General features: G+C 36.8%; 6 protein-coding genes across 11 annotated transcripts; 3 read left to right on the forward strand and 3 right to left on the reverse strand.

Moving 5' to 3' along the window:
- Window positions 1-2,900: 2,900 nt before the first annotated feature.
- LOC124409996 (protein FAM76A) lies at window positions 2,901-7,118 on the reverse strand. 3 transcript variants are annotated; one of them, XM_046888063.1, is made up of 7 exons: window positions 6,641-7,113; window positions 6,152-6,216; window positions 5,788-6,001; window positions 5,458-5,594; window positions 5,103-5,364; window positions 4,264-4,501; window positions 2,901-3,816 (listed from the first exon to the last, which is right to left on the reverse strand). In XM_046888063.1, the coding sequence occupies exons 1-6, from the start codon at window positions 6,734-6,736 to the stop codon at window positions 4,268-4,270; spliced, it is 1,008 nt and encodes a 335-aa protein (XP_046744019.1). In that variant the 5' UTR covers window positions 6,737-7,113; the 3' UTR covers window positions 2,901-3,816; window positions 4,264-4,267. The 3 variants fall into 3 exon arrangements, with proteins under 3 accessions (XP_046744019.1, XP_046744020.1, XP_046744021.1); XM_046888064.1 differs by having other exon boundaries at window positions 5,103-5,349; window positions 6,641-7,110; XM_046888065.1 differs by lacking the exon at window positions 2,901-3,816 and having other exon boundaries at window positions 4,388-4,501; window positions 5,047-5,364; window positions 6,641-7,118.
- Window positions 7,119-7,570: 452 nt separating this feature from the next.
- On the forward strand, window positions 7,571-8,589 carry LOC124409044 (UPF0669 protein C6orf120 homolog). Its single transcript, XM_046886437.1, has 5 exons — window positions 7,571-7,600; window positions 7,843-7,988; window positions 8,061-8,177; window positions 8,283-8,442; window positions 8,515-8,589. Exons 1-5 carry the CDS (start codon window positions 7,571-7,573, stop codon window positions 8,587-8,589), a joined length of 528 nt encoding a protein of 175 aa, XP_046742393.1.
- Window positions 8,304-12,783, forward strand: LOC124409994 (DNA repair endonuclease XPF). 4 transcript variants are annotated; one of them, XM_046888057.1, is made up of 17 exons: window positions 8,304-8,442; window positions 8,515-8,683; window positions 8,759-8,938; window positions 9,042-9,222; window positions 9,290-9,442; window positions 9,509-9,622; window positions 9,712-9,860; window positions 9,946-10,100; window positions 10,206-10,440; window positions 10,562-10,721; window positions 10,793-10,960; window positions 11,130-11,267; window positions 11,382-11,609; window positions 11,718-11,891; window positions 12,001-12,141; window positions 12,244-12,438; window positions 12,550-12,783. In XM_046888057.1, the coding sequence occupies exons 2-17, from the start codon at window positions 8,616-8,618 to the stop codon at window positions 12,706-12,708; spliced, it is 2,598 nt and encodes an 865-aa protein (XP_046744013.1). In that variant the 5' UTR covers window positions 8,304-8,442; window positions 8,515-8,615; the 3' UTR covers window positions 12,709-12,783. The 4 variants fall into 4 exon arrangements, with proteins under 4 accessions (XP_046744013.1, XP_046744015.1, XP_046744014.1 ...); XM_046888059.1 differs by lacking the exon at window positions 12,550-12,783 and having other exon boundaries at window positions 12,018-12,141; window positions 12,244-12,383; XM_046888058.1 differs by lacking the exon at window positions 12,550-12,783 and having other exon boundaries at window positions 12,204-12,343.
- Window positions 12,784-12,972: 189 nt separating this feature from the next.
- LOC124409995 (probable inactive peptidyl-prolyl cis-trans isomerase-like 6) lies at window positions 12,973-15,584 on the reverse strand. The gene is made up of 10 exons (XM_046888061.1): window positions 15,169-15,584; window positions 14,882-15,070; window positions 14,724-14,786; window positions 14,518-14,665; window positions 14,272-14,464; window positions 14,053-14,203; window positions 13,768-13,969; window positions 13,465-13,676; window positions 13,242-13,396; window positions 12,973-13,156 (listed from the first exon to the last, which is right to left on the reverse strand). The coding sequence occupies exons 1-10, from the start codon at window positions 15,442-15,444 to the stop codon at window positions 13,000-13,002; spliced, it is 1,746 nt and encodes a 581-aa protein (XP_046744017.1). The 5' UTR covers window positions 15,445-15,584; the 3' UTR covers window positions 12,973-12,999.
- Window positions 15,585-15,870: 286 nt separating this feature from the next.
- LOC124409993 (ubiquitin carboxyl-terminal hydrolase 10) lies at window positions 15,871-21,776 on the forward strand. Its single transcript, XM_046888056.1, has 9 exons — window positions 15,871-16,158; window positions 16,477-16,663; window positions 17,421-19,013; window positions 19,117-19,318; window positions 19,419-19,668; window positions 19,768-19,857; window positions 19,993-20,157; window positions 20,244-20,472; window positions 20,560-21,776. The coding sequence occupies exons 1-9, from the start codon at window positions 16,141-16,143 to the stop codon at window positions 20,844-20,846; spliced, it is 3,021 nt and encodes a 1,006-aa protein (XP_046744012.1). The 5' UTR covers window positions 15,871-16,140; the 3' UTR covers window positions 20,847-21,776.
- Window positions 21,533-22,988, reverse strand: LOC124409997 (anamorsin homolog). The gene is made up of 5 exons (XM_046888066.1): window positions 22,720-22,988; window positions 22,307-22,638; window positions 22,052-22,196; window positions 21,764-21,876; window positions 21,533-21,674 (listed from the first exon to the last, which is right to left on the reverse strand). The coding sequence occupies exons 1-5, from the start codon at window positions 22,871-22,873 to the stop codon at window positions 21,579-21,581; spliced, it is 840 nt and encodes a 279-aa protein (XP_046744022.1). The 5' UTR covers window positions 22,874-22,988; the 3' UTR covers window positions 21,533-21,578.
- Window positions 22,989-23,154: the final 166 nt, after the last annotated feature.

Genomic DNA, 23,154 nt, shown 5'->3' on the forward strand with positions numbered 1-23,154 from the left:
GGCTAAATCCACGGTAACTTGATGTTTTATATTCCTCGGATTCGTTAATCTGCAAAGAGGTATTTTATGCATTCTCGCACATCCCCGGTTAATTTAATTTATTCCCAATGCGAAGGAAATCCTCTTTTTTCCTGTAGTCTTTACCTTAAATCGAGTTACTTTGGATCCAGTATTATCACATATAAAATTCGAGAATGAAAAAATAATAACGAAACACAAGATATTTATGTTAATCATAGGCTAGTAATTTATTAATCGACCAATTATTCGTCTTCTATACACATATACACACACACACGCGCGCGCATATTGGGTATATATATATATATATATATATATATAATAATATATATATATATATATATATTATTTACAAATCATTAGTTGCGATTCAATTCATAAATTACTGATCTATGATTTCAATTATATAATACAGTCTCTATAATGGTAATAATATTTAAAAAAAAAAGAAAAAAGTACGGATAAAGCAAATACGTAAAAAAAGATATAACGCAGATCGCTCCAGCTGCTAATTATTACTATATGAATTATTGTATATTGTATAATACAAGTCAAGTATACACCTGTTACACACACACACACACACACGCACACATTGTCGATTTAATTTTTATTGAAAGAAAATCTTTCGAAATACTCGCATAGTAAAAAAATACCAACGATAAAATGAAGCTCAAGCGTACTTGAAAAAAAATGTAAATTTAAACATATTAATGATACTTACTCGTGGCTATAAAGTTCTCTGTAACATTTTAACCAAGGAAGGAGAAAAAAAACTGTTAAAGATAGCCCGAGGGCCTAGCTATTGATACTTGCAAGTAACAAAAAAAAATTATCTGCGACCTTCCTTCGTGCAAACGCATAGCCAGAGCTTTCTGCATTTCCACTTGAAACGCGAGTTATCGCATACAACGTAGGAATGATTCCAGGCGGTAAACCGCAAGCGCCTGTACTTACGATAGATTGCTTAACAACAATATTGGTGATAATTATAATGATAACGATCATAAGGTTTAAAAAATAGAAACATAAATGCATGAATTTACACAGAGCGACAATGAGTCAGGAAACAATATTAATCTAAGCATTCTAATAATGAAACTACATACCATAGGGCAATTAACACAGAACATAATTGAACGCTGTTCAAGTACTTGCACGAATAAGAAAAGAGACTAAATATATAAACTATAATCAACTTTCGTTAGCAGTATTCGTTTGAGCTTTACGTCATTGGATAAAGAAATTGTTGATGTCCATTGTCCCACATTGATAATAATCTTTTCTTGTGATCATCATCGTCATCATAGTATTCCGCGATCATCTTTGTATGATAAAAAATTATCTACGATTAACGGTGGGTTACATGTTTTCTAAGAAAAAAAAATAAATAAAATGCAAAAAGAGATGGGGTGCGAGAGAGTGAGAGTGAGAATGAGAAAAAAAAAGTTTATTCCGTGATGTATTAATCGCGTTGCCTGGATTTTCTACTTTGTGTGCGTAACGAGCGTCGCCCACTATACATATTATACACATTATAGATATATAACCCATGGACACATTCACGCATATACGTATATATGCGAACGTGAGAAGAAAAATTACACATGTATATAGGCGCGCGTCTATTCACCGTAGAACTACAGACTGTTGAAACAAATAGCTTTTGAAAAAAAAAAAAAAGGAAATTGAAAGATATGACGGTGTTCTACTGTGCGTAATCGCAGAAAATAAACTATTAGAGTAACTTGTTATGTCTAAATTTGTGACGAAAAAAATAAACGAAACACACTCACACAGACACACTTTAAAAAGGAAATGAAAAAAAAAAACACTTAAATTAAATGAGATTTAAAAAATTAAATAAAACTGTACATATTATACGTATATAAGCTGATAGTAGTGGATCATTGGAAATTGGATAATTCTAACCGCCTCAGCAACTAAAAAGCAATATTTAATTCTTACCGTTATCCTGTAACGAATAACTCCAAATGTACTGTATACATTCGTATTTAATAATAATTATTACAAATGAAGGAAGGAAATACGGAACTAAAATTAAAGAAAAAAAACAAATAATATACGATAATTGCTGCAATAATATTTCGTAAATATAGCTGCGGTGAAAATAGTTTCTTGAATTGAACTGCTGCGCGCATTTGTTATCACTTTTATTTTGTCATGATCATTTTTCTATTATTAATTATTATTTTATTATTAATATTATTATTATTATTATTATTATCATTATTAATGATTAAGTAAGTGCTCAATTAGCATTTGTTTCTAAAAATAAATTATGAATATATGGCTGTTGGATATTTACAATACGAGTCTCTTTTTTTCACATCTTTTATACATGTACTGTAATTGTTTATATACAGCAATATATTATTGTGAATACTTGTTTGAGGGTCGAGTACGAGTAATCGTATTCTTTTAAAAGAGCTAATCATTTTTATTACTATTATTATTATTATTAATTATTATTAATTATTATTAATTATTATTATTACTATTACTGTAAGAATCATTTCAAACCTTACCTATTATCTGTTCTGTTGTTTATTTATTATTTGAAAAAAACTCAAATTGAAAAAACAAAAAAAATATTCGTTATTTCCGAAATATCACTCACTGTTGGCCGTTCGGTTGTTTTTTTTTCTTATGTATTTATTTATTTATTTTTTGAATTTATTCAATTTTCGTTTCCTTTTACTTTTTATTTTTTAATCTGTCGAATTCGACACCGATAGTTAGGAAATGAATCGGAAGCACAAAGCGTGGTATCAATAGATGTATAAGAATATAAATATAGTAAATTGTGATTGAGAAGCATTGATGAGATATTTGATAAACTCTGTCAGTAATGGAACGTGTTTTTCATTTCATATTTTATTGTAAAATTTTCCTCTACAATCAGAGTGTGACCCAGAAATTCCGAATCACCAATCGTTACATTCGTTATATAAATATTAAAACATCATAGCTCATACATGCAACTTTCGAAAACGACGCTCCTCCATATTCTTTCTCTCACGGTATCCAACGACGATTCATTCTTTAAAGACGCACCAGTCCGCTCTCGTTAGCCATAAATAATTTATTCTAAATCTCTTACAGTCATTTATCCATTTATCCATCTATTTCCTCCATTGTCATCTAGTTTTTTCTCTTTTTTTCTTCTTTGTGTTTGTATACTTTTTTTTTCATCCTTATGTTTTTTGGTTTATTAGTTTTTTTTTCAATTTTTTTCCCTTACACCAGTTTTCTAACTTTTCTCAATACTAAACTGAATAACGGTAAGAAAAGCAAAGACAAGAGGAGAGAGATAGAGAGGAAACAAAAAAAATAACAATAAAAAAAATTGTATATTGCTCTTCTCAACGAGTGTTATATGATAATTGTTAATAACGGAAAACTCAGAGAAGTTGAAATATTGTTCCTATCTAAAATTATATTCATTTTCCTTAGTAAAATGCCTGTTTGGCATCATTTCATGTTTCAATTACACACATCATGTGTACATATAATGTACAATTTTTGTCACCGAATTAGAATTACGAATAAGAGACATCCAATACGAGACGGAAATAATAAGATCCTTATTTAATAGTCATCATTATAGAAAAATAATACGAATCTGTGTGATTTAATATTGGGAATAATTTGCTAATCATCATTATCTCATATTATATATACCACGCGATTCTAGTTTACATGGTATAATTGGATATTTTGCGTATGCTTATACTTAATTACTTTTTTTTCTTGACTTGGCTATCAAAATCTCTGAAAATCATTGAAAAAATAATCATTAATCGTTGCTCACATAATTCAATACTATAAATATACGTGGATACCTACAAACATAAAATTGACGACAACTGCGAAACTCTAGTGTTACCCGACAACGTGAGGAGTGCTTTATTTTCTTATTTTTTTTTTCTATGCAGATCTTAAATTCCACATCCCTGTATTTTTTCGAACTTTATTGCAAACTTTTTTCTCGACCGGTATTTCTTTCATAATCTTTTTCTCACGATCGTAAATTTGGGCCAATTTGATTAGTCATTTTGTTACTTCATGGTAACATTTCAGACACTCAACAATGGTTGAATATTACATTCAGTACATCGGAAGTTCATAATTGGGGAAACTTGGTTCTTTTCTGTTTTCCGAGCCTGTGCTGCATGAATACTTTTTGTAGTCGTATTATGTAAAATGGATAAATCCTACCTTATCAAGGTACTGGGCTGTCAGTTCCGCTACCACTGTTCGTTCCTGCCTCACTTTTTGTGGCCGCTATGCGATCGCCGCGTCTCGTGCTCTTCGAAAGAGACGCCACTTCTTTAAGAAGACTGGAAATTTTGTGCTGAAGCGTGCTGACCTTATTCTCATACTCTTTTTCCGTCGCTTTCATTTTAGTGCGCAACTCTGTCTCGCTTGTAAAATGTTTTGCTTTCAATTCGGTGATCTGTGGAATGAAATGTTAAAAATCAATCAAGACGATCTATGTCTACATACAAGGAAACCTGTTTACGTTTTCGTCTGCTATCATAATAATGCACAAACCATCTTCAAGTTTTCAAACAAAGTAAAAAGGCAAAAAGTTTAATGCAGTATTATACAAATATTTTAGAGTTTAGTGAAATTTAAACCTTATTTTTTAATACAAAAATTAGAGAACGTTCAAAAATTGTTACATTCTAGAGCTATTTTTCGGAAATTGGACCAATATGTGGTAGAAGGAAAAATAAATTAGAGAACTATTATTCGATTGCTTTGGTAGAGCAATCTTTGAACTGCAAGTTAACAGTTCTCTTACATTTTTTTCTATCAGAGTCGCGACAATTCAACTTCAGTGTCTCTTCAGGAATATTAATATGATGTTTTTGCATATCCATAACAATTCCATTGCAAAAATTTATGATTTTTTGAGTATTCGAAAATGGTCTTGCATCTCGTGACAATATCAGACAAGGACATAAAAATGTTCCCTTGTTAGCAAGGTGAAAGAACCTGTTCCTTAGCAGCGTGTACTTCAGATCACTTCAATGTTTTGTCTGAGTTTTTACCATTTTATCCTTAGTCAACAGTTGGCCGTCCTTTTGCGTAATTTGCTTTTGTAGCAGGGCTATTTTCTCCTTTAACTGAGTGACCGCCACTACGTGATCCGAGCTGTTTGGATCATGGTGGTCGTGGACGCCTCCCATTCGCGCCGCCTTTACAGGTGTCGGCCCATTCGTTCCCTCTACAGGGTCAGACTGTGTGGGCAACTGCGTCACATCAACCCTGTTGGGCCGCTTATTGTGACCTTTCATTCTGCAATGAGATAAACTTAAAAGATTTCTTAAGCCTGAAGGAAACTGAAATAGTTATGGGAATGATACTCGTATCCTAAATTCGTGTACATATTTATCATCTATTCACTTTTGCTCTTTGTGTTTTGCAGCCCGTTGTTGTGCCAGTTTCAAATGTGCCCTTCTCTCCGCATCCGACTGCTTCGTCTTTGCCAAGGCTCGCTTGTAGGATAGTGTGCACAACCAACATAACAATTTACCGTCAACCTAAAAAAAATTTCAGAATTCATTTTCTCTGATTAATCTATGTTTTCTGGTAGTTCATTAATTTTTCGTTTATTAATTTGACCCAGTTCTCAGTAGTCGAAAATGAAACTGGATCTAGAATCATTTCATACTTCTTTTGAAGCAACTAGAATTCTATCATGGCATCGATAGTCTATTAAAACGTTGCTTGTACCTTTTTGTCTTCATCCTGCCTGTCGAAAGCACACTTTTGTTTACACTGTTCACAGGTAACAGGTGGGCCGTAACGTTTCTCAGAATTGGTGCACCGCTGGCACTTACTGCCAATGAAAGCAGCTATGGTATTGCAATACTCACACGCTGAGGGTTTCCCATACGCTTTAACATTCTGCTCACATTTTTTGCATATCGTACTGGTGCTGCCTTTGCTGCGAACAATTGAATATACATGAGATTTCTCATATGTGATCACAAAGAGATAATCTACTTTGAAACAGTTGTTCATTTTTTTGTTAATTGCATATTCTCGTTTTTCTTATAGGTTTGAATTATGAAATTTTCTTTTGGAGTCGACTTACATGGTCTGTTGAAACTCGGATCGACAATAGGTGCATTTGACGACTGGAAAAGCGCCTCGGCATTCCTGGAACGCAAATATATTGCTCTCATTACAACATTATTGTCAACACATGCGCAGCGCATGCCAGGGTGTATTGTAACAGTGTCGATTATCAAGAAGATAAGACGTAACCAGAGAATCTTTGTTTACCAGTACTACTTTGTAGAATATAGCAAGAAAGAATCACTGCGAGGAAAATAACCCTGATATCCAAAAATTGAAATACCCGTCGTATTCTGAGAAAAGTTTTGTAAATGAACAAGGCAGTTTTTTAGTGCGTAATTTTGCAGCATTCTGTCAAATGATGCTAAAATATCGGCGTGCGCAGGCAGCAATGGCTAGTAAAAATTCAGTATTTCAAAACAGACATAATAAGTCATATTTGCGCTGATGGAAATTCCGTACGTACGATAAAAGAGATGCGAGGCGAGGACGCGGATAGACATACCTTGCACAACTGTTGACCAGGTGATAATTCCTCGAAAGGATGCCTGGAGAAGCATCTTGAGCAGGCGAAAAGTGCCTGACTGTTGTTACCACTCATGTTTGTGGAGAGTGATTATGACGAAAAAGCTGGCAAAGAAAGTTTTGTTAGATGCCCCTGATACAATAGCGCACACGTCACAGTTGTGTGTTGAATGCCGTTGGTGTAAACGCGAGCGTGGAAAAGTGTTTCTTTTTTTCCTCAACTTATGTCAAATGGAATATTATTGTATAAATATTTCTAGTGTTACTATCATCGTGCGCCCAAGTTTGTTGATATATTCGAACAGGCAGATACGTTACGATCACTGATATTATTCTTCTTACTAAAATTGGACGTGCTGCAGGTTTTGTTTGCTCTGACTCGCGACTGCTCGCGACAACTTCAATTTGTCGCCACCGGTTGTTGTATAGCGGAGGCCATACTGCATTCTCATAGTACGTAACTACTCCGTGACTCCAGTCATCCTGGGAAACGCCTGCAGCGCCACCACCAAGGTCACACGGAAAATTGTAAACTAGCCTTGTATAGTGGAGGCCATACTGCATTCTCATAGTACGTAACTACTCCGTGACTCCAGTCATCCTGGGAAACGCCTGCAGCGCCACCACCAAGGTCACACGGAAAATTGTAAACTAGCCTTGTATAGTGGAGGCCATACTGCATTCTCATAGTACGTAACTACTCCGTGACTCCAGTCATCCTCGGAAACGCCTGCAGCGCCACCACTAAGGTCACACGGAAAATTGTAAACTAGCCTATACCCACGGAGATCGTAGCTACCTCCAGTAGTAGTATATGCTCTCAGTTTGAGTCGTAAACCCGGTCGCTACAAGTTGAAAAATCTGAGGTATACTTGAAGAAATGACACAATCACTGCCTCTCTAAAATACTATGAAGAAAAAATTTGCCATATTACTTTTGGTAAGTGGTCGGAATATTTTCTTAACTGCTGTTTTTAATTCGATACTAATTTGTTGTTCCTCTACATTTTTCGTATTTTTCTCTTGTTTGAGGTTAGTTTGATATTCGGATCCTAATCCAGCCCTAGGATTTTATTTCAATGATCTGGTGGAAGCTGAATGGTTTTCCTTGTCAAAATTCCCTGTTATAAGAATTTTTACTGTTATTATTAAATCTACAACTTATTCTTTTTGTTATTGTAGGTTGTTTACTTCCAGGCCAGTTTAGCCTGTGTCTCAGGAACAGATGAACACCTCCTACACTTTGTCACCGACGACGTGCCTTCAGGATCTTATAAATATTACAGCCTGATGTATGACGGACTTATCAAGATACAGTTGACTTCTCAGTGCGTAAATTTTTTGTATACCCTTACAGAAGAAAAATAATTTCCCTTTTAAACCTATTTTCAACTCTCTAGGAGCGGAGACGCTGATCTTTACATTTCGCAAACAACTACCAAACCCACCTACGAGCCAGAACATTTCTGCCTTCGTTCAGCCACCTGTGGTGAAGATATCATTTTCATACCAAAAAGGTACGATATATGAAAAAATGAAGATTAATTTAATTTTTATACAATCGTTCAGTCTACTGGCGTAACATGTGTATCTATAGGTTTTTCTTCTGTTTTCTTTACCAGCTTCAAGAGGCCCGTGGGAATCGGTGTATATGGTCATCCCTCTCACGATATTAGCAAATATTCCCTTTCGGTCTATCAGCTCTCCGTTCCCCCTGACGAAGGAGAAATTGAGAGTACATATAGATCAGAGGATAGTTTGCACAAAGATTATACCCCTAAGGTGGGTAACTCTCATCAGTGTTACTTCTGTTACTTTATAATCTCCTCAATAATTCTAAATCTCATTTTCTAGAAAGAAAGACCTTCATTTGCCGTCGCGCTGCTATGGTCGTTAATTGATATTCTGTTTCAAGTTTTCTTTTTGTGACCTAAATTAGATAGCACATATCCGCTATGTTGGAATACGAGAATCAAATGTTCTTGGACATACTCCATGATGATGGTCTAGTTGTCTGTGCCAAGTAAGCATTAATTGATACAAACACTTTGAATTGTGTAAAAAATTGGCAATGTAATTTGTATTATTTTATTTGCAGGGGACTTGGAATTGAGAATGTTTTCATAAACATACTGAAAGTCTACTTGGATCCTGGTAATTTGGTTATTGTGCTTGGCACAAATGACCATGACGAATGCTACTTCATCAATAGACTCGAAAGCTTAGGTGTGAAATTTTTGCCTCGTGTCATTACAGCTCAGTTCCCGGCTAATGAGAGGTAATAGCAATGTAATTTTAGCTCTAATTTGGTTTACATAAACTATAACAAAACATAATATTGCATTGTGCACTAACGAATAACTTCTGATTTTGTAACGTAGGGAGTTGATGTATCTAGATGGAGGCGTTCTCTTTGTTTCGGGTAGAATATTCGTGGTGGATCTGTTGAAAAATCGTGTGCCGCTAAAGTTGGTGACCGGAATATTGGTTTACAGAGCCCACAATATACTAAATTCGTTTCAGGAAGCCTTTGCCCTTCGCTTGTACAGGCAAAACAATAAGGTAGCAATCACTAAACCAAACAAGTAATTCAATTCAAAGTGATCTAATACAAAATTACAATTTACAGACTGGATTTATCAAGGCATTCACCAATTCTGCATTGGCATTCACTGTCGGATTTGCTCAAGTTGAAAGAGTGATGAAAAGTTTATTCGTCAAGCAGCTATATCTTTGGCCTCGGTTTCACGCGCTCGTTAGCAACAGTTTATCAAAATCAAAGGTGGGTCATAGAATTGTCGGATATAACTTTATTTCTATTTTACATATCTTTCATCTGTTACTACAGCCAGAAGTAATCGAACTCCATGCAAAACTCACACCAAAGATGTTAAATATACAAATTGCGCTTTTAGACGTCATGAACTATACTGTTAACGAATTGAAGAGGATTAACAAATATGTAAGCTTTACTTTTTTCATACAATGCTTCGTATTATTTCCAACTTTTTCCTACCGCGGATTTTTTCAACTAACATCAACTCATTACAGTTAGAGCTGGATGACGTCACAGTTGAAAATGTAATAGCAAAAAAATTTCACAAGCTCCTACAGCACCAACTGGACCCGATATGGCATCAACTTAGCTTTAAGACTAAACAATTGGTTGCCGATCTCAAAACCTTACGATCGCTTCTTGTGTGAGTGATTCAGAAAATTCATAAATTACCTAATAGTATCTTTTTCGATCACTACTCCAACTTCGTGAACTATTTCCTTCCGCAGGTCCTTGAATCATGAGGATTCCGTTTCTTTTTACGCGACTTTGAATCGTCTACGTACTGCAGAATATGCAATGAATAGTAGCGGTTGGTTGCTACTAGATTGTGTTGAAAATCTATTTGTATCCGGAAAGAGGAGGGTTTACAACGAAAAAGATGGTAATATGTGTGACAGAAATTTTTAGGAATTCGCTAGCGTCTACAGTACAAATAATCAGTAATTATCGTAACTATTGAAAAGTAAGGCTTCCTAATCTCTTTTAGAGTTGAAACCGGAAGCAAGCCCTAAATGGATTGCACTGTCAGAAATTCTACGCGAAATTCAGGATAATATTAACACGAATAAAACTGATCCAGATGAGCTGCAAAAGGTCCTGGTTTTGGTTCAGGACAAAATCACGTGCAACCAACTCAAAGGCTACCTGACGATGGGCGCGGGGGAATACTTGCTCTACAGAGCGATGTCAAAACTACAACCAAGCAAAATATCAAAGCCAAAGTATGAGCAACATACCTGAATTGAGCAATGGGTTGATGATTTCTACCATTGCTCTTAGTAACTAGAAATTAATAAACGTTGATTAACTTCATCAAGTTTTTACATTTTTTTATCATCGCAGTGATCAAAACGCAGATGCTTTCCCTGCGTCTAATCTTCCACCCTCGTCTGAAGCAAACGAATCCATTGAGGACACTGCGGAAAAAGATAGTTACGTACTGACTCTCTCACAGAAGCCTTCAAACGCTGATTGTGCTGAGCAGTTTGAAGAATGTTCGCAGGTACAGTTGTTTCCTTTTAAATGGTACTCAGTGCTTGACGTCTGTTTTAGCTGAATGTACTTTCTCAATAGCTCGATGAATTGGATCTGTCTACAATATCGAAAGTTGCACCGCTGGTTGTTATTCAATCATTGAAAAAAAATGGCGATCCAACGGCACTGCTTCAAACACTGTCTGAAATGATGCCAACTTATGTGATTCTGTACTCTGCTGATATATCTGCTGTCAGACAGCTAGAAGTGAGTTATTGGACACTGAATTATCTTGTTCATCAATCAAGTTGATAGTAGTTTTCTCATTTCAAACAACAGAACCTCTAAACCTCATGTTATCATGATCATTATTTTACAATTACAGATATAGATTTAGATTTAGAATTTTACTATCCATCTAATTCTTTTTTTCCAGGTCTACCAAAGCAATAATCCTTCCATTAAACTAAAAGTTTTTTTCCTAATTTACGGTGGTTCAGTCGAGGAACAAGCATATCTGACGTCATTGCGCAGGGAAAAGGAGGCTTTCAATATGCTCATTAATACGAAAGCTGTAAGTTAGACTCCAGACTGAAGCAGAGTTAATTTGATTCTACAGATTCTATCTACATTTCCACTACTTGGCGTAAAAAAAAAGTAAAACACTTCACTTCGTTTTTCATTTCAGACAATGGTTGTGTCTGAGGATCAAGACGGCAAAACTGACGAATGCCAGACGTTAGTAAGAGGCACCAGTGGCCCGGTAGCAGATGCCGAGAACACACGCAAAGGTGGCGTGCAAGAAGATGTTCCTAGATTGGTGGAGAAAATAATTGTAGACATGAGGGAATTCAGGAGCGAATTACCTGCACTTATACATAAAAGGGGAATAGAGATTGAACCAGTCACTCTTTTGGTGAGCTTCTTATTTAACGTTTATTATTTCTTTGTATAGTACAACCGACGATGAAATTTTGGAGAGCGAACGAAGTTCAACTTGGATACATGTTCATCTTTATTACAGATCGGCGATTACATTTTATCACCAGAAATTTGCGTTGAGAGAAAGAGTATATCGGATTTAATTGGCTCGCTAAACTCTGGAAGGCTGTATAATCAGGCAGTTGCCATGACTCGTCACTATGCCAAGCCCATGCTACTTATAGAGTTTGATCCGAACAAGCCATTCTGCTTCCAGGTTCGTCGCGTGTCATTAATTCTTGATAAAAAATTTAGGGAATACTTTGTAAAGAAACTTCGTACTCGAATTCGATCATGAATTTTGTACAATTCGTATAATTTTACAGAATAACTATTTTCTCAGTGCGGATACAAAAAGCAGCGAAGTTACAGCAAAACTTCAATTGCTTACTCTACATTTTCCAAAGTTGAAATTAATTTGGTCACCCAGCCCAAGCGCTACGTCACAATTATTTGAAGAGCTCAAGGTGAAAAAATACTTGCTGTTTAGCTTGTCCTGTATTCAAAACTATTTTATCAATTTAAAAAGAATTTCATTTCATTAACTCATGAATGATATGTATTCACAGAAAGACAGAGCACAGCCGGACGCGTTGAAGGCGGCACAAATTGGAGTAGAAGAAAACGTAGACGAAGAATTCATTGTTGATAAATATAACAAGATTCAAGATCTTGTGTCGAAACTCCCAGGTGTCAACTCGAAGAACATCAGAGCATTGCTGAATAAAGGAGAATCGCTGGATCATCTTATCACGTTGTCTCAGGTGATATATTTGTAAATTATAAATCTTAATTCAAATGTTGCACTGTCCTTTATATATCAATTAGTTGGACCAAAATTTCATGTTTTCATTCTATCTTTATTTCCATTGCAGGCGGAGTTGACTGAAATACTAGGTAACAGCGGAGATGCTCAACTTTTACATGATGCATTACACAAGAGAAACACGTTGAAGGAAGAGCTGCCCGCTAGTCGAAGTGGTCGAGGTGGATCAAAAGTTCGAGGGAGAGGATTATTCCGTAAAAAGAAATAGACCAATATCTAATTAAAAACGAGCTTTAAATTTATACTTATTTATTTTATTAGTAAATCTCAATGTTTTATCAATCATAGATTGTATCTTCGATCTACGATACATGTAAATATATTCCGCAATTAGTGTATAAATTTGCATCACAGCGTTATGTTCAGAATGTTTATTATCTATAACTTTTTACTTTTATAAAATTACTACAAGTTGTCCCAACACGTAGAAATTTAATCTATTGAGATACTTTGATTTTTTATTTCTGTTTTGTCTTGTTCGTAAAAGAGTAAACAAAGGTCATTCGTCACCCATCATAGCTTCGGAGGCTATTTCTGAATCCTCTGGATCCTTTCCGACTTCAACTGCGTGTAACAAGGCTTCTTTCAGTATTTCTTCGACGAGTGACATACCATCCGGCGTCACTAATCCTTCGGTAATCTTTTTCACTTCTTCACTACACCAAATTAAACATTTTTCAATTACATTTCAATTTCTTTTTTCTCAGTAGCATTGTCCGCATTATTCTTCGACTGAAATACCTCAAAAACACTTTTTGGCAATCTTCTTGTTCGTGGAGCTCCCTACTTTTGATAGGTTCAACTCTGGCAAGAGCTGCAGATGCAACCTCGCACGCCAGTTCAAGAATCCATTGCGCCGTACCCACACCATCCATCGACATTCGTTCCAAATTTGCCTAAGGTATGAATTTAGAACTGATATTGTACCGCATAGCGCGAAATTTTCCGTATCATTTCAGCTTACTTCATCGTCACAGGCATTCAAGGCACGGGCAACAATTTCTTTACCAACTCCGCATATGAGGGCTAATTTTTCCTCGTCGCTCGATGTTGCAAAGTCAAATGAAAATTCTGCGCTCTCTCCTGTTTCGTAACCAGGGCAAACCTGGTTCATATCTATATTCACCTCTGTAGCTGGACTCACCTTCTGCCTTTCTGGCAAAAGCATATCAGTTCCTGTGAATCAAACAAATCATGATTCGCTACAATCAATAATTTTATGATGATTACAGATTTTCCAATTAAAATAATTATTTTTTGTAATCACCTGGCAGATAGTCAGTTGCAAGAGTGTAAAGACCGGACAAATACCGCTCCGCCATCAGAAGAGAGATTGTATCACGATCATCCAATTTGTCAGCGACATTATCAAGCCATGGATCGATGCCTGGATATCCGGGATAAATGTAAGGACAGGGACCTGGACACTCTCCTTCTGGCATCGGAGTAAGTAACTCGCTAGCGTGTTTCTGATACCAGACAACAGTGCAGCATAAATGGGTTAAAAGTTACTTCAATTTTTCCGACTCTTGGAAGCCTGCATTTTACTCACAACAAAGGCATCGGGCCCAGCCTCCATGTCTGGTTCTTCTCCAAAGAAGTATTGTCCACAGCGAGAGATAACTATTCGCCTCAACGGTTTCTCGAATAAAGTTGGAACCTGCTCAATCTTCTTCAATGTTTCAACCCCATCAACTAATTGCCTGTGAAAAAAAATAATTGGTTGAAAAGGATAAACGAAAAAAATTTAGAAAGACGTTATCCATCTCACCCAAAGGCTACATAATAGTAGTCCATCCATGGATTCGCTTTCAAGGAAATAACGAATTGAGATCCATTGCTGTCCTTCCCGTTGTTTGCCATTGAAAGAACTCCGCGCCGATTGTGGGGCACGCAGTACGATTCATCGGGAATCACAGCACCATTTGTTGCTGTTCCACCGCCTCCACGGATTAGTTCTATATCTGTTGAAAAATTTGGTTGTGAACAGTTGTAGAACACGTACGATCTTTGTTACCTCCACACTGCAGCCATCCATTTTTGACGATGCGATGGACAATCGTGTTTTTGTAATGTAAGTGTGTACCATCCTTTGTGTGGCCTTGATCTCCAATACATAGATCTAAGAAATTCTTACAAGTACGAGGCAGCAGATCTGAAAACAGCTAGATAAAATTTTCTTCTTAGTTCAACTTTCTTCCATGAAGGATGATATGTTCTTACCATGAAAAGGAACGAGCCTATCGTTTGATTGTTGATAGTGAATGTGAAGTAAACATAATCCCTCTGAAATATTGGATATACAACAATTATTGCATGAGTTCTGTGTGTGTTCAGTTCAACGTATCAATGGCATTTATACATGATTATACGAAGCTTACTCCGGAGTCTTCTATGTATTGTTGAAATTGTTGCGTTATGAGGTCTTGATAATATCCCCCTTTGGTCGGTAAGCGAAATACATAGCTTTCGCTTATGTAATCTTCAAAGTCCTTGTCATTACCGATGTACTCGTCGTTTAAAAAGACCATTACTTGACTGTTGGACAACCACATGCGATCTCCAATTCGCTATGAATATTAAAAATATTATCGAACTGATTTTAATCTGTAATTAAAGAAAAGAACAAAAAAAAAACTACTTAATACAGCAAGTTCAGCGTCAATACCGGTTTCATTTTCTGCATGTATTCGTACCAGTCAACTTGCAGCATCGCTCTTATTTCTGGTTTAGAAAATCGGAAGGGTAAATGATCGTGTAATTTATTAGCTATTAATTGGGCTTTTTGAAAATCTATCGTAGTCAAGAGGCCTGCGAGTTTTATCGCTATGTATGGAACTTCCGGACGATTTAGAAACCGATCTTTGACAAACGGCTCCTCGCCGAGACTGCTCGCTACGCGCTCTGTCTTCGAACATCGTCCAAAAATCGTGTGACGAGCCATGAATCAAGTTTGACACAAATATTATACTATGTCAGCTAATGTGATTCAATGAAATAGCGATAAAACGATATTTCAATCAGTGTCAGTCCATTTGCGTGGTTTAAACTATCCAAAATGGTCCCGCCGACGTGTAGGCCATTAATTATAAGATCGAGAACAGAGAAGCTGCACACTGGAATTTCGATAAATGCTTCACTCCTCGCGGAACTCCGATTGAACTACCTGCGTCGTCAAGCTTGTGGAGGCGAGGTGCATTCCACATTAATAATCAAAGAAAATAGAACTAAAACATTATTCATGTAACTCTTTTTATTAGATCACCATTTTGGCCACTTCTAATTTTAGCAGATTTCTATAACACCCCATTTCGAGTAATTAATTCCGAAGGGCATCCGACATATTAAACGCCACCTATGAGAATTTGGCTAAAGTGTTTTAGTCTCACTCAGTGTAGTTCGTGGTAAGTAAATTTCATACAAATTTTCCACTTTGGATGAGAAAAACGGGTAGATTTTTCGCAGTGACTTTGAAAAAACTTGTTGAGATAACGGAGCGCTTGCCGAAAGTTCAGTTGAAAGTAAGCGAAGGTGCATAAATTTATAGAATTAGAGTTCCGTTCGTTTTTTGGGACCGGTACAGTGGCCGTACGATTTAATTAAAATTAAATCGGGCACGTTTAAAGAATTACCAAATGAAATGGATATAAAATATAAGGTATGCAACATAAGTTTGTGATAATATTTATTCGTCCACGTTTTTGTTCTGGCTTTTTAGTTATTGTTGAAACTAACTACGCCGTATTAAGTAACCGGTAATATACGAGACAAAATAATCGACATCGTCTGATGCCATAGAAATAATACACCGAGCATGCAAATTTATCACAATTCCATACCGTTGAGGTTAGCGGAATTCGCATTCTTGGTTTTCCAACCTTACTAATTTCGGTGCGTAGATGCGGCAGGTTTCGCATCTTGAATTCTTCCCCGATTTCAAAAATGTGATATTCACACACTCCTGATTCTATTTCAGAGCGAGTATGAGTTTTTGGATTTGTCGGATCTGGACGACAGAACCAAATGCGAAATAAATGTCGTTCTCAATTCTGGTACCGCCACAGAAGTACTGCAGTTACCATGGGACACTGGAGAAACCGAATACTACGAAGCAGAGGTCTTACCGCTGGATTTGGACAGTAATCGAAGCTGGCAAACCTATGGTAACATGAAGAAATATGAGTTAAGGAGTATATACAAGTAGACAGTTGTAAAAGTGGGTGAATTTCGGAGGCTTATATCTCGACAACCAATAGCCCAATTTGATACGGGCTGTTTTACGTGATAGTATACAGCTGAAGTTCAATTTCCATAATACCTTTTGTCAGAATTAATGAATAAAAAGTGTTGTTATTTATAACAGCGTCAACCATTTCGCTTAGCAACATGTTTTGCGTTATTCACAATATCACAAATACAGTTCAACCGAATCACTCAAATTTGGAAACAATTTTCTTGGTTAGTCTCTTTGCCTGCAATTACACTTTTTTTCCTTAAATGTTTTTTTTTTTTTGTAATATACATCGAATTTAAGCTTCAGATGGTTACCATTTTATCTGAAAATGGAAAAAAATTTCAGTTCCTGTGAAAGAATGTACATTATCCAAGAATACAATCTCTAAAATTGAAATAAATAGTTTCAGCTGTGGTGACACATTATGGGAATTACAAAACGTGCCACAGCCAAAATGGTTCTCCTTATTATCGATAAAAATTTTGTCTGTTGATTCTAATAAAAAAAAAACAAATACAAATGAAACTTAATCTGCATACCTGTAAATGAAGCAAAGCCCAATAGAATTGTATAAATGATTCTCGTGGTATGAATCTTCAAAACTTATCTACTTTTTCGACCCTGTACTTGAATAAACTACTTTTATCTACTTACCTCTCTAAAATCCTTCACCTTGTATCTTCCAGATGCAGAACAGAGCCAAGTGTCTTATGAAGGCGAAATGGTAACATCGGCAGCGGCAGTCATGGCAACAATGCCGCAAATGGACATCCCCTACGCTCACACCCATCGTCAAATGATGACTCCAGTTTACACCGGAATGGTTCTAACGCAACCTAACATGTACGAAATGGGTCCGGAATTCAGCACACACACTTACATGCAGGGTGTGGGTTTCCCACATCCGGTATACCTCCAAGAAGCAGAGATTCATGAGGTACCAACGGGCAGGGAGAACAGAAGACGAGGCCATCACCGCGGTCGAGGCAGCAAAAGGGATGCCAACAGTCGCTACATGGACTCAGGCAACGAAATGGGACCCGCTTATCACCCTGCTCAGGCACAGTACCACAGGATGCAGAGAAACATGTGTTCCCAGACGATTTACTACCAGACGGAACACCCGAATCCTCAGCGACAGCGTCCCTATTACCCATCGACAACCCTCTATTCGCCGGCCTCGCAGCATCCCGTTTATAACCAGGTTTGTCAGCATCCAGGAGTCAGTGCTCAGTACACGCGTCACAGCCCCGCGACTCCAGTACCTCGCCCGCGGCCGGAGTTGGCAAAGAGTTCGGTACAAAGAGGCGGTGATCCCGTCCCTCGGCCAAATGCCAGTAACTATGGTCCGCCGCCTCTGAGTATTCAGAAAAAGCCAGAACCGGTTAATCCCTCCCAAACGAATATAGACTGTGTCACAACCGTGATCGTAAATAACAGTGCGATCGAGCAGAAGCTTGAAAACAACGTTGCTAGTGACTCTGCTGCCAGCAGCAATAACAGTTTTAATAATAGTAATAATAATAATAATAATAATAATAGTTCTAGTAGTACTATTAGTAGTAACAATAGTAGCAACAGTAACAATAATAAGATTATCAATAATAATAATAACAACAATAAAGTGCCTCCTGTGAACGTGACAATAGAGCACAATATCGTCGCTACAGTTAATAAGAGTTGCGAACTTTCAGAGAAAACTGATGTACCGTATGTCAATATTAACAGCAGTATTCAAGTCAAACAAAAGACAGAGAATAATGTCGAGTTGAGGAAGGATACCGTCTCCCTTACTCAGACAAATGTTCCCGAAACTTCAGTCAAACCTGATCCAGTTGCAAAAATTGATGAGCGGCAAGAAGAAGTTGTGAGAATTAGTGTTCAGGCAGTTGAAAAACAGAAGCAAGAAAGTATCCCAACACCACATTTGCTGCCAACTCCTGTTACTCGCACAGCACCAGAAGCCAGCCCATCTTGGGCTAGTATTTTAAAGAAAACAAACAACGAACCCTTTCCTTCTGGTATAACAAATGGCAAACCGACAGCACGCATTTGTCCACTTCGTGTTGATGTTGCATCAGATTCTGAAGCTACACCAAAAATTAATTTTTCACCTAACGAAGCACCTGGAACTCGACAATTACATGGAAAGCCTAGAGCTTTTCCGGCACTCGAACCTATCAACCATGAAACGACAGCCTCAAATCGAACTGAGGTACAAAAAGAGTGTAATAATTCTTCAAACAAGTTTGACGACCTCGACGCATGCAAAACAGGAGGTGAGATTCTATCTGGTCGCCAATGTTGCTAGATTTCACTGTAATGGAACAAAATTTTCTCAGGCATGTGAGCAAATCTAATACTGTTTTTTTTTCTCTTCAGAGTTCTTATCGAAGTATCAAATGAAGAAGCAAACTGTCAGTCTTTTGCCTCGAGGGCTGATCAATCGAAACAATTACTGTTACATCAACAGCATACTGCAGGCACTCCTTGCTTGCCCACCGTTCTATAATCTTCTCGTAGCTATGCCTTATTCCAAGAATACTACACGCAATAGTACATCCAACAATTTGACCACCAACATGTGCGTATTTTGTTCATTCTTCACACTATAGCAACTGATAATTTGAATAAATGTTTAAACCGTTTACAAAAGTATACTTGATCAAAAATTCTTTTCACAGGATTCGATTTGTACATGAATTTTCTCCGTTAGCAGCTGGAGCTCGATTACCAAGGAAAGACAAAGCACAAAAGTGTGCCGATGAAACTGTCGTCAACGTACAATCCGGCATTGCCTTTGAGCCTACCTATGTCTATACAATGTTAAAAAATACGTCATGTGCTAGTGTGTTTTCTGTCGAAGGTCGGCAGGAAGATGCCGAAGAATTTCTCTCTTGTCTGCTTAATGGCATTAGCGATGAGATGCTTGAGGTGTGTAATTAATATTTTTTTTATATATAGTGAAGCATTTCTTTTCTTTATGAATATTTTCAGAATTTTACTGACCAGAGTTATCTTTCATTTTTTCAGATGATGAAATTGGGAAGCAATGAAACTACTCCCACTACCACTGATAACGAATCTCTTCAAACAAATCAGGGCGATCAGGAAGAGTGGAAAGTATGTATAATTATAATCATTCATTTTTAGTTCCGTTTCAAACGTTGCAGCATTTTATTTCCTTAACACCTGAGACTTATTATAGCTAATTGGTGGATAGAAATTTATTTTATTGCTGCATTGATATCGTTTCAGATCATGGGACCAAAGAATAAAGGATCCATCACACGCTGTACAGAATTTGGTCGCACACCTTTATCAGATATATTCCGCGGGCAATTGAGATACAGGGTATCCCGCGCAGGGGAACAGCCGACAGATAATGTTCAGCCTTTCTTCACGTTGCAGTTGGACATTGAGGTATTTTCAGAAACAATCAAAGCCTTTTGCCAACTGAACAAGAGTTTGGAGCCAATATTTGGTATAATTGTTTTTGAATCTTTCAGAAAGCTGAATCTGTAAAAGGAGCTCTGGAGATATTAGTCGGCCGAGATCAGCTTGAGGGAATGACGTGCAGCAAAACAAAACGGGAGATCGAAGCATGGAAGCAAGTCACTCTCGAGGAGCTTCCGGTGATTTTAATTCTGCACCTCAAATGGTTTGACTACAAACTGGATGGATGTTCGAAGATTTTAAAGAGCGTAGAGTTTCCGATAGACCTCAAAATAGACAGCAGTAAGTTAGAGAGTGTGATTTTGTGTGGTTTACTTATTTTGAGAAAGTTCAAAACAACTGATCAATCGTTTCTCTTCGATGTTTCAGAAATTCTGTCGCCAAACGCGGCTAAAAAACTTTCACTCAAACAAAAACAATACAAATTATTCGCCGTGACATATCACGACGGAAAAGAAGCCACTAAAGGGCATTACGTCACGGATGCTTTTCACGTTGGTTACGGAGGCTGGGTGAGGTATGACGATAGCTCACTTAGGGGCGTCTCGGAACATGATGTGTTGAACCCGCTGCCACCCAGAGTACCGTATCTTTTATATTACAGAAGATTGGATACCATCGGTAATAACCAGCTTAACAACGACAGGATCCGCTAGGTAGTTGATAAGAAATTTAGTAGATAAAACTGCATCTTTTTTCTATAGTTTCTATATACATATATAAATTTCAACATTTTTTCACAATACAATTTATATTTAGCTATGAAAATTTATCAAATGACTCGTTACTAGATATTATAAAAATTGCCTTAATTTTTCTCTACAATGATAGTAATAATCATAATCATACTTGATTTATAATTTATCAGATTCTTAAATGATATATTAAGAAAATTAACGGAAATAATATTGATTACTTTGGCGACGTCTTCAATAATTTAATAACGAAGAAACGCAGTTTTCGTAACGTCGAAATTTTATGAGGAAAGTTAATACGCAATGCGGAAATCTGATATGTTATTGGATCGCTGCTTTACCTCTAAATTTGCCACTGAATTATTGCAAATTACTCCCTCTGATTGTTTCATTTTTTATTTTGATTTACAATTGTTTGTATTTATGCTGTGCATCTCTCAAAATATTTGATAGGTTAGCAAAAAAAATAATAATAATAATGTTGGACATCTCCATTGTACAGTCGTTTATTGAAAATTTTTTTTTTTTCCATTTTAACCCTTCTACTTTACAAATAATTTAGTTACATCCAAGATACCGTCTATATGTCTATTTTATTCGATCAGGGAATGAAAATCGTGTTGGTAAATCTATCGTGAAATGTGGCTTCCATCATTAAGGATCAAGTGATAGGTATTTAACACAAGATCCGCATCAATTGTTAGGCAGCAAGATTTTTTCTCCTGGCTTGAAAGCTGGCATTCCCAGATACGGGCAGCTTGCACAGCGAAAAGCATCTCCCAAATAACACTGAAAGAATAAAGTAAAAAAAAATTGTGGTCTTTGGAAGAACAAGAAAAAATACTTTTAGTTTAGTTAGATATACTAAATATACGTACGCTTCCACAGGAAGATTTTTCCACTTTCTGCGTAACAGTTTCTCCCAATAATTCCTCTGCTAATCCACAACTGCAATCTTTACATGCCTTCCGCTTCCCAGTGGTAGCGCAAACTAAAAAATGAAAAAACAAAAACGGAATGAATTCAGCAGTTTGAAAAGTATACAAATTAATTTTGCTTCGAGAAGTACGGATCTTTTGTTTGTAATCCGATCCTCAGGTTGTTAGTTCTTGGTGATTCTTTGTGGTTCTAGCCAACCCGGGTGAATCAATATGCAATGCAATTACCTTTTAGGGAAGCTACTTGTGGTTTCTGAATGTCACTTTCATCCAAAAGAGTATCCTCATCTATCAAATCTTCCTCTACCGCATCATCCAGTTTCCATACATTTACAGAAGATTTAGCTAATGGAAGGTACATCGAGGAACCTACCTGCCGATGAAAAATAATCAATAACTTTGTTAGATTATAAATTATTCATTTTCAGAATTTCTCACGGAATTATGTGTTTATGGAGAAAATCTGTCCTGTAACAAACTTACCTCGAATTGTGGCTTCTTTGCTACAATTTGGCATACTTTGATATCATCTACATTATACTGTTCGGAAAGACTTTTTAAAAGTTCAGATGAGATCGCTGAAGCTTCGCCATCTGGAGATTCTAGGAGGAATCCATTTAGTTTGAATTTTGATATCAGTTCCGCATATGTCTTGAGATTTTGATGACCGGGTTGCTTTATAACTGGCTCCTGAATAACAATCTTTCCACCAGGTGATAAGATGCGGAGTGCTTCCGCAAGGAGGATATTATCATGGATAATCGGGTGCAGAAATCCTGATAGAATTATGTCGACGGAAGAGGCATCGTGATTTGCTGCAACAAGATTATAACGATAATAATTGATGATGTGAGATTGGAGAAATTCGTTGCTGCAATAGTGTAGTTCAAACTTACATTTTATGATCTGATTCGAATTCTCCAATGAAACGATACCCGAGTTTCCAACCTTAGATTTGGTCTGTGAAACAAACTCCTGCAGTTCCTCAAGCGATGTTCCAGGACACCATATTACTAAAACCTTGTTACCTTCGTTCACAAAATTTTCCATCTTGCACGTATACCTTGTCGAGAGTGAATGACAAAGTGATTTATGTTTTGTACGTATTCAATTATGAATTGGAACACACTCACCGTACTCAATGACTGAAATGACTGACAGTTAATTGTAAGAGCACACGTTTGTCGTCTGACTCTGAAGTCGAGCTTCGATTCGATTGCGTGTTGACACGAAATAAAATACAAAATGGATAGAAGGGAATCTTCCAATGCACTAATGCAGCAATTCAAATGTCGAATTTAGTGTAACATCCGACCGAATCGTCTGTATGT

The sequence above is a fragment of the Diprion similis genome, chromosome 8 (assembly GCF_021155765.1).
Source record: "Diprion similis isolate iyDipSimi1 chromosome 8, iyDipSimi1.1, whole genome shotgun sequence".
Lineage (NCBI taxonomy): Eukaryota > Metazoa > Arthropoda > Insecta > Hymenoptera > Diprionidae > Diprion > Diprion similis.